General features: G+C 47.7%; 1 protein-coding gene across 1 annotated transcript in view; it reads right to left on the reverse strand.

Annotated features, from left to right (window-relative positions):
• Positions 1-10,801, reverse strand: part of LOC147613821 (nucleic acid binding / methyltransferase) — a 33,706-nt gene extending 22,905 nt beyond the window's left edge. Inside the window, exon 1 of the mRNA XM_086781788.1 lies at positions 10,371-10,801. Coding sequence (XP_086637914.1) covers positions 10,371-10,718 — 348 coding nt within the window. The 5' untranslated portion in view covers positions 10,719-10,801. The remainder of the gene's footprint in view (positions 1-10,370) is intronic.
• Between the last annotated feature and the right edge of the window lie 273 nt (positions 10,802-11,074).

Consider the following 11,074-nt stretch of genomic DNA (forward strand, 5'->3'; position numbering starts at 1 on the left):
TGTATTTGCTTTATTAGAATGATGTAAAACTGAAACAAATACAAAGTACTTGACCTGTTCTTGGCTGGAAAACCTGCCCTTGACCTTCAGTCCTTCACCCCTTAGCTTGAGCAAACCCTTGGCTGTCCTGGCCCTTGAATGCTTGAGGCTCTTGGTGAATTGTGAGATGCTATGAATGAAATATGACTTGGGCTTTTATACTTCCCAAATCATGCAGTCGGCTGGCTCTCATGAAGCTCCACGACTGAATTTAATAATAAATTGGGTTCACACTTTTATAAAAGTGTTTTCACACTTGACAAGTACTGTCCAGCCTGCGCATATGATCTGGGACAGCAGCCTGCTGCTGGGCACCATGCGTAGAGGTGTAGGGCTGCCCCCCCACACCTGGCCGCCTACTGTTAGGGGTTCTACCCTCTGTCGGCTGCCTGTCCAGAGGGTCTGGAGCTGGCCGACTGCCCCTCCAGCCCTTGCCTTGGCTGGTGGGCAAAGTCTTGGGCCCTCCTGGCCCCTTGGGGGTGGTTCTATGCCTCCCCCATGCCCATACTAATTATGCCAATGCAAACACCTACACTGGGGTAGCCCTATGGGCTGGCCCCATCTCTACATGCAACCTACATGCCTACAGAGGCCTGGCATCCAGTTGCAAACCAGATACTCAGCACATCTGACATCATTCCAGAGGGAGACTCACAGCGCGGACTGGCACTGCTTCTTGTGCAGGACATTGCACACCTGACCTTGGACTCATGTGCAGGACAATGCACACCTGACCTCGGACGACTGAGATGGATCCCTGGCTGACTCGTCCCGGACTGGGCTCACATGGGACCAGTTCACCATCCCAGGTCCTGCACCTTCTGTACAGAATGTCTACGTGGCATCCAAGTGCGGGATGCACGTGACATCCCCTTCTGCTTAACTTGACGGAAGCTGCATAGCCTCCAAATAATCCGTCAATAAAGCCGGATAATCTTCGAAAAATTCTTTGTCGAGCCATACCGCTTCATGAGTTCCTCGGTCCTGAAACTTCGTGAGGAACTGTCGTAGTCTTCGGCCTGAGCCATGCTTGAAACGGTGCAGAAGGATCTGTTCTGGAACCATTACTTCGGCTTCATCAATGATGTCTGGTTCCGCTTCGTCTTTGACCTCTGAAGGGGGTGGACCTGCATATGGTTTTAACCAACTGACATGAAATACATCATGCATAGTCCAACTCGGAGGTAGCTTTAACTGCATAGACACCTCATTAATCTTTTTCCGGATGGGGAATGGTCCGAAGCTCCTGAAAGACAACTTTGGGCATCGCTTGCCCACCTGCTTTAATCTTTGCTTCATAATCCGAAGATATACCCAATCTCCTTCCGAAAACTTCATGTCCCTTCGGTCTTTATTGGCCTGTCGAGTGTAGGCCTCTTGCGCTTTAGCCAACCTGTCTTTGACAGACTCTAGGATCTCCTGGTAAGACTCCGTCACTCTGTTCGCCTCCGGTACTGAAGACGAGGTCCTGGTTAACAACGACTGGAAAGGCCTTCCAAACGCTGCCTCATATGGAGTCCTGCCAATAGCTGAAGAAAAAGAGTCATTCAGAACAGCTTGAACTAAAGGCAAAAACGATTCCCACTTACCTTGCTGATCGTGGACATAACACTTCAGCACATCGAAGGCCAACTGGTTGTATATCTCTGTCTGGCCATCTGTCTGTGGGTGGAATGCACTGGAAAAATTCAACTTAGTACCAAAATTATCAAACAATGCCCTCCAAAAATGACTGGTAAACTTGGCATCTCGGTCTGACACTATGGTTCTAGGAATCCCACCAATCGGGTACCAATGCCGAATGAAAAGCTGGGCAACATCCTCGGCGGTCACATTGGCCCTGCAAGGAATAAGCATCACAAATTTGCTGAACCTGTCAACAATAGTCAAACACTGTGTATTACGCTTACTCGGACTGGGAGGCAGATTTGTGACAAAGTCCATCGAAATGTCTTGGAAAGGACCCTCAGGAATTGGCAAAGGCTGTAACAACCCTATCTTCTTTCCACGAGGAGCTTTCACCTTTTGACAAATGTCACAGCGTTGTACATATGTAAACACATCACGCCTCATCTTTGGCCAAAAGTATTGCCGTTCTAATTTCTCCAGAGTCGAATTCATGCCCCTATGACCACCTGTAATGGCGTCATGGGCATCATGGAGAAGAGCTGCCCGGAATGATTTCATGACACACAGTCGGCCTTTATAGTAAAGCCAACCATCGCGTATCAGAAAATGGCATGGTCCTGTGGCATCCAATGCCTGTTCCCACTGTGTACCGAATTCCTCGGAATCCGCGTACGTGTGCTTCATGTCTTCTAGTCCTGTACCAACAAGGTCTAGTCTAGTGGTCTGAATCGCAGCTACTTGTCCCTTCCTGCTCAAAGCATCGGCCACTGGATTGGCCTTTCCTGGAAGGTACTCAATCATGCCACCAAACTGCTGGAATATCTGACTCCAGCGGTGCTGTCGATCACTCCACTGTGCACTGGGCATCGTCTGAATCCAGCGCAATGCCTGATGGTCAGTGCGAACCTCGAAGTCACGGCCATACAAGAAATGTTTCCAATGTTTCAAGGCCTGAATGACTGCTAGGAGTTCACGATCGTAGACTGAGTAATTCTTTTCGGCGGGCAGTAACTTACGAGACATGTAAGCTACTGGATGACCATTCTGTTGCAATACACCGCCAATTGCGATGTTACTCGCATCGGTGATCACCTGAAATGGTTCGTCCCACGAGGCAAGGGCTAAACAAGGCGCTTCTGACAAAGCCACCTTGAGGTTCTGGAATGCCTCCAACGCTCGTGGAGTCATTCGAATCTTTTGCCTCCTTGTTTTCACTCCCTTTAGCAGATCGGTGAGGTCTGCCGAGAGATCAGAAAACTTATCAATGTGGGTGGAATATGCCTGGCATATACCCACAAATGATCTAATGTCATAAGCAGTCTGAGGTACTTCCCAGTTAACAATCTCGGCCACTTTAGCCGGATCAAGTCGAATGCCTTCGGCACTGATTATATATCCCAAGTAATGCACCTGGAACAAATAAAATTCTGACTTCTTTTCATTGACATAGAGCTCGTTGCTTTCCAGCAACCTAAGGACTTTCTCCACATCAATGTCATGCTGCTCAACTGTAGCTGAAAATATGAGTATGTCGTCCAAAAATATGAACACACACACTCCAATCAACTCCCGGAAAATACGCATCATCATGCGGTTAAATGTAGCTGGGGCGTTCGTCAAACCAAATGGCATGACTACAAATTCATAGTGGGCCCGTTCTGTACGGAAAGCTGTCTTGGGGATGTCCCCCTCAACAATCCGAACCTGGTGGTACCCACTCTTTAAATCCAATTTAGAGAACACCTTAGCTCCATTCAGCCTCTCGAGAATATAGTCAATTCGAGGCATCGGGAATCTGCTTTTGATAGTCAGCTTGTTGAGTGCACGATAATCGACACACAACCGAGAAGACCCATCTTTCTTCTTGACAAATAAGATCGGTGCTGCAAATGGCGACACGCTGGGGCGGATGAAGCCAGCTTGCAACAATTCTTGGAGTTGGCGGTCCAACTCCGATTCCATTGCCTTAGAAAGGCGATACGGAAACTTGCTCGGGGGTTCCGAGCCTGGGAGGAGGTCAATCTTGTGATCCTCCGGTCTGGACGGGGGAAGCTGGGGAGGGAGACTGTCCCGAAGAAAAATCTTCTGGAACTTTTCATGGAGAACCGAGTACTTCTCGGAAGCACTGGCCACCGTCTGGGCTGTCTGGACGTAAATCATCGCACATTGTGCGCCTTTCCTGACTGCTCGCTTAGCCTGCAAGTGGCTTATGAGCGGAAAGTTTGGAATACCTGGCTCACACTTAATGGTCACAGGGGTGTTTGACACATTCCGATCAATCTGGAACGTGTGCTTGTCCCACTTGACATCAGGAAGGAACTTGTGAAACCACTGGATACCCAAAATTATGTCTGCTCCTACAAGAGGGGCAACCATAAAGTCACGCACAAACTCTATGCCCTGAATGACTAACTTAGCACCTAGAGCTTCATACTTGACGCTCGTTGTCATACCTGTGCTAAATCCCTCAACTTGTTTGTCCACCGGAGTCAGCTCGAAGCGGGCACGCCTAGCGGCCTCTTCCGTGATCACATCCTCCGTACTGCCGCTGTCAAACAAGACAACGACTCTCTGGCCACCTATGTAGCCAAAGGACTTGAGCAATTCGTTGCGCTCATACTCCTGGTCATGGGCGCCCTTCTGCTTATCTTCGAGCTCCCGGCTAATAATTGCTCCAACTGAAGCACCAGGGGTTGAAGAACTAGGGGTAGCCACTGGGGTCTGTGTGGGAGCTGTGCTCACCACGGAAGCTGTGGAGGCGGCGGCGGGCTTTGGAGGCTTCTTCGGACAATCCCGAGAAGTATGTCCTTTTGTGTGACAAAAGTAACATCTACCCTCCTTCCTGTACTGAGCAAGCTCCTCAGCACTCAACTTGCCACCTGTCTTGCCTGCCTCCGCTTTCTGGTCTGGAGTAAGCTTAGACGCATTGTTCGAGTTCTTGGAGCCAGAGGCTCCCGGGCTCTGTCCTGGGGAAGACCCCGTCTGGTTCTGGCTTTTGCCCCCCGAGGTGTTAGCCTTGGGAGAAGCCGGCTGGGAAGTCTTGGGCTTGCCACCATTGTGTTTCATTTCTGCACTCTGCGCAAGCGAGAGTGCGTCCTCAAAGGTGGCTGGTCTAAACATACGCACCTCCCATTGGATGTGCGTGTCCAGGCCATACAAAAACTGCCCTTTCTTGTCCGCATCAGATAAGCCTAATTGTAGACACAAGGTCGAAATTCTATTGGCAAACTGAAGGACTGGTTGCGCATTCTGACGCGCACCCCTGAACTCGTCTTCGAGTCGCTCAAGGTAGTGGGGCGGTAAAAACCGCTGCTTAAGGTCACGGACGAACTCGTCCCACCCATAAGCTGCCATACCTGATCTGGTGTGGGCATGAGCCCACTGAGTCCACCAAGGAATGGCCTCACCTTCCAAATACCAACTGGCTAAGATCACTTTGTCAATATCTGATTTCCTAACTGCGGCAAAGTAAGCTTCAAATTGATGTAACCATGAATACAGAGTAGTGGGATCGAGTTTACCATTATACTTACTGAAGTTCATTTTCTCGGGAAAATGATTCGAGGGCGCCGCCGGTGTCAATCTGGCGTCCAAAGCTCGGAGGTAATGCTCGTGTTCCACTCGTCGCATGGCTTCGTCTTCTCGTTGTCGAATCTCCAATGCCCGTATCTGCCTCTCAAGCAAGGAGCTTGACTGCGGCTGTGACCCCTCGACAGGGTCCCTGTGATGACGAGGATCTGGTATCTGGGGTACGGAAGGAGAGGGAGGAGGAGATGGAAAACGCGACGCTGGAGAGCGAGAACGCTCCTCCAGAGCCAAAATCCGCGCCTTCTGCTCGTCCAACTTGGTTGTCTGGTCTGCGATTGCTCGCATCATCTGCTGGAACATGTCTTGTACACTCAAGCCGGGTGCCCTAGCTGGGCTGCCTGGTGCACTCTGGTCCCATGGTTCTGGTTCTCTCTCGTCGCCAAAGCTCGCCATAGCGGGAATATGCAGTTCCTTTCCGGAACGCAATCTGACCATCCACTATCTGTGTGGGAGACTTCCGGAGGCTTCCGGAGGCTAAAAACCAACCGTCCTTCGAGGGACAGGAGTCACTCCGAAAAGGGTAGTCCACCGGCGTCTAAAAACCAACCACACGAGCGAAAAAATTTTCTGGTTTTCTTTGCTGAATCTTCGTCCTTGAAGTAGGCTCTGATACCACTGTAATATGCGGAAGCTTCGGAGAAGGATCGGTACTTCAAAACTCAGAAAACAGCACTCTTTTCGTGACAGAATTAACGCACAAACTGAAAGACGATGTGCAGAAAATAGAGAGAGAAGGGGAAGATGGAGAAGACACAGTATTGGGTCCCAATTACCCTCTGTAGGGCCCCCACCACGGATGGTGTATTTGCTTTATTAGAATGATGTAAAACTGAAACAAATACAAAGTACTTGACCTGTTCTTGGCTGGAAAACCTGCCCTTGACCTTCAGTCCTTCACCCCTTAGCTTGAGCAAACCCTTGGCTGTCCTGGCCCTTGAATGCTTGAGGCTCTTGGTGAATTGTGAGATGCTATGAATGAAATATGACTTGGGCTTTTATACTTCCCAAATCATGCAGTCGGCTGGCTCTCATGAAGCTCCACGACTGAATTTAATAATAAATTGGGTTCACACTTTTATAAAAGTGTTTTCACACTTGACAAGTACTGTCCAGCCTGCGCATATGATCTGGGACAGCAGCCTGCTGCTGGGCACCATGCGTAGAGGTGTAGGGCTGCCCCCCCACACCTGGCCGCCTACTGTTAGGGGTTCTACCCTCTGTCGGCTGCCTGTCCAGAGGGTCTGGAGCTGGCCGACTGCCCCTCCAGCCCTTGCCTTGGCTGGTGGGCAAAGTCTTGGGCCCTCCTGGCCCCTTGGGGGTGGTTCTATGCCTCCCCCATGCCCATACTAATTATGCCAATGCAAACACCTACACTGGGGTAGCCCTATGGGCTGGCCCCATCTCTACATGCAACCTACATGCCTACAGAGGCCTGGCATCCAGTTGCAAACCAGATACTCAGCACATCTGACATCATTCCAGAGGGAGACTCACAGCGCGGACTGGCACTGCTTCTTGTGCAGGACATTGCACACCTGACCTTGGACTCATGTGCAGGACAATGCACACCTGACCTCGGACGACTGAGATGGATCCCTGGCTGACTCGTCCCGGACTGGGCTCACATGGGACCAGTTCACCATCCCAGGTCCTGCACCTTCTGTACAGAATGTCTACGTGGCATCCAAGTGCGGGATGCACGTGACAATATATATACTTTCACTCTTGCATGTTTGTGCAAGAAGAATCCTCTGTCTAATGCTATGTGTTGCCGGATAGATACTTTAATTCAGATCTCTCTCTCTTTTGGCTGCAAAGCCACTAAACCAGTTTATGATTTTGGTAGTCTATGTGATACGGAATCATTTATCTATCAGCAATGAGGATTTACTGGATTTTATTGATACTTTTGTCATTATGCGTACATCTGACAATTCCATTCGTGTCAATCAAGTTTCTCGTTCCCTGTTTATTGGGATGGACTATGTTCATGGCTCCCTTTTATTCAGGATTATTGTGGATTATAAATCAAGCTGACAAGCAAGCTATGAGGAGCTCTCTCTCAAGATATCTTACGTGTATGCTGACGAGATATTTCTTTTGGCTTCATGACAAATCTGGCAAAGAAAAAGCTAGGTATACTTTGAGTTTTGCAAATTTGCTACTTTTTTAAATTTATTGCAAGTGTTTTTGGACACTTAACCCTTGTATGCCCGTACAAGGAGAATTGTGTGTTGAACTGGTTCACGTAAACATAATGGTTGGAAAACCTGGTTTACATACAGATATGACCAAGGACTATGGGCTAGTTTTTGGCATATCTTTACTCGAGGATTTATACCTATATGATGGTTCGACACATGTATATGGTTATCACTATCTAAGTGATTCATAGACTTTATACACAAGCTCTTTGGCTCCTTTTGCTTGGATGGAGTACGTTTTTGGCTTCGTGTTCTATGGGATGCAATGGATTTTTGGAATTTATCGATCGATATCTCATGGATCGAGGATTTTCTATGGATTTCTATCATCAACCGAAATACCTGTAAAACTATTGCCGGCCGAAATGCCTGTAAAACTATATGCAACAGAAATGTTTATGGAGCACCAAGATATTTGTGCATGTGACTCATTCTCATCTTATGTTCTACACTTGAGCCCACCTCCCCTTCTAGATCTGTGATCAGAATACCACCATGGAGTGCACGTGGTAGAGTGAACTTGAGCCCACCTCTCCTCCAAGATGTGTGGTCACAGTACCAACACGGAGTGTATGTCGTAGAGTGAACTTGAGCCCACATCTCCTCCAAAGTGTATGCTCTGAGTACTGACACGGAATGCATGTGGTAGAGTGGACATGACGCCTTGTTGGCAGGAGACTTATGTCTACGCCAAGAATCATGTGATCTAGCATCTCGTTGGCACGGGATTGTTTAAATGCCAACTGTGGATGGATTCATTAATGGAAGGGTGGTAACCCTAGTGAGTGAATTCTATGAATTTCATGGAGCAGTAAAAAGCAACCTACTGTGGCACTTTCCTCTACAGAGACAGAGTATCGTGTGGTTTGTTATGCTGCATGTGAGGCGATTTGGTTACGGAGATTATTGGGGGGGCTTGGCTTTCCTCCTATCGGATCTACTCTTCTTTGGTGTGACAATCAAAGTTGCATCGCCATCGCCAAGAACCCTGTGTTTCATGCTCGTACGAAACACATTGAGATAGAGTATAACTACGTTCGTGAACGGGTTCTTGCTAGAGATTTCCGTTTGGAGTATTATCCTTCAACAGAGAATGTAGCAGATTTGTTCACCAAGCCAGTTTCTCAGGCTTCCTTGGCTCCTTATCTTCGGCTTCTCGCAGTATGTTCAGCATCTGGTGCTGAGAGGGGGTGTTAGCACATTCATCCCCAGATTCCCTTTTTGGTCCCTTTATATGGCCCTTGGTTGTGGGCTGGCCACCCTATTTTTGTATATTTTTTTGGCATTTTTTCCAGGTCGGGTACCTCATGATGAGTCGGACTACCCCATGTCCAATCGGCGAAGTTTAGATGTCCAGTCGGCCAACCCCTCTTACCTATAAATAGGTGGGCTTGCCTCCCTCTTTTCATATAGTCTAGTCTTCCTTTTGCTCCCTCACTTATGAGACTATTCATGTCTCTTGCTTGGGACTATATCACTTCAGTATATTCAACATAGTTGCTTCATATCTCTCTCTCTTGCACTCTCTCTCAGCACACTCTAGTGCTTGTTTGCTTCCGCTCTGTGCACTCATTCACCTGAAACGAAGTGTTGAGCAGGATATTATTAAGGGTCTGGTGGTCCAGCCAATGAGAGTGGTAGGCAGGACAAGAAAGCACATTTATATTGATCCATCTCAAGGGATGATTACGGACTCTTGAAGCCTCTAGTTATATGATGGGTGTCCCAGCAGATACTCGCACTCGGACCCCGGTGACTGGGAATGGAGGGATGCTTTTCACCCCATGAAAAGCATGCCCTTCTTCAGTTACAGTGTGCGGAACACCAGACACTTGGTTTTGGAACAAATCCAAAGAGTCCCTACTTCTAGACCGCATTGGGAGGTTTATGGGATCACCCTTGACATTCAAGGAGCTTTTCGACGAAGGTTGTGGCACTCGTAAAAACAGGGAAACGAAGATTTCTTCTTTTATTTGGCTTTCTCTACATGGTGGACTTGCCACCAACAAGTGGTGATCGGTTATTGGCGCTAGCGCAAGAGCTTCAGAGACAGTTTACCGTTGCTTATGGGAGTGCACGGAGGCGCAAAGGATTTGGACTGCAATAGCACACCTTTTGGAACAATGAGGAGAGACGCCTACATTTGTTTTGGTGCTATTGTTTGGTTGACAGAGTCGGGCCCGCAAATCAAGTTTGCAGGGAACGAAAGAGATATGATCATACACGTTACCCAAGGAGTGGGTTGGCGGTGTGTTGCATAGAGGTTGGACACTACATGGGCGATTTGTCACAAGAATTGCAACAGCTAGGTGTGGATTGGGAAGACACTGGAGCAACCCAAGGAGCTGTCGGCCAGCATTTATGAAGACTGTTTGAGTCGGCTACAGTAAATAAAGGGGATTTGTCCAAGGATCTGGCTGACAGCAGGTCGGCCAGTTCACATTGGTTTTTCCAGGCTATAAATAGCATTGTGTTGTGTTCTTGTGATTCATTCACTCTTTATGAGTTGGGTCTTAGACTTAGGCATAGAATAGGGTTTTCTACCTTTTCATGAAGGCAGTGCATGTACTTTTCTACCTTTTCATGAAGGCAGTGTATGTACTACCTTTTTTGTACATTAGACTATACTGAATACTGTATGATAACAATTTTGAAAATATACACTACATACAGAATGTGTGTGTGTGTGTGTCACTGCAGAAGTGAACAAGATGGAGGAAACCCTTTGAAAACCGTAAAATAAGAACAATACACGAACCCTTAGACCCTAGTAAAGCACACAAAAAATCCAATCATCGAAACATACCCTAAACAACCCTAGAAAACCCCAGACAGAAAACTACAAAAGCCCTATCCTTAAAATCCATGATAAGGCCATAATGATAAATTGCATGAAGAGAGGCCACATACCTTGAGTTCTACATAGAGAGAGGGGCAAGAGATGCAGGCGATGGGGGAAGCCAACTGCTTGCTGAGCAGATCAAGCTCCTTGGCGACAGTGTGGGCGGTCTGCTGGTCATACCAGAACTGGCTAAGACGCCAATCTTCAGGGACGATGCTCACAGTCTCTTCTTCGTCTTCTTCTTCTTCTGGTCTGCAGGAGATCTCGCCGTCGCCAACAGCACTGTGTACATTCCCGTCTTTATGGTGGTGTGTCTTCTCAGAGGAAGTTCTCGCAGAAAGAAACTCCTGCAGGGCAGCGAGGGCGTGGGCGCTGAGTCTCGGAATGTCTTCCTCAACGTCTTGCAGTTCCGACATAGCTACAGGATCCCCCTTTTCCGAGAGCTCCACACTATGACAAAACTTACAAGTAGAACGAACATGAATTTGTGAACATAGTTGGAGAGGGTGAACACGCCTACGCTTTTAATGGATGGAAGCATTTCGTAAAAAGAATAATTACAAATTAGTTAGCATATTTGAATGTGAGTTAAATGTCGTTGTTCAAGTTATATAAATTTTGTGCTTGTTTGTGCGAGTGGGAAAAAAAATCATGCATAAAGTATGATAGAGAGTTGACACAATCTTCTCCAAAATTTTATAAACATAAAGGAACGTGCTCTTCTCCTGTTTTCCAAATAACAATCTCAATATCCAAAATGGACCAAAGATAC

Source organism: Cibotium barometz, chromosome 43, assembly GCF_041138505.1.
Source record: "Cibotium barometz isolate CiBa-2024 chromosome 43, ASM4113850v1, whole genome shotgun sequence".
In the NCBI taxonomy this organism is placed as follows: Eukaryota; Viridiplantae; Streptophyta; class Polypodiopsida; order Cyatheales; family Cibotiaceae; genus Cibotium; species Cibotium barometz.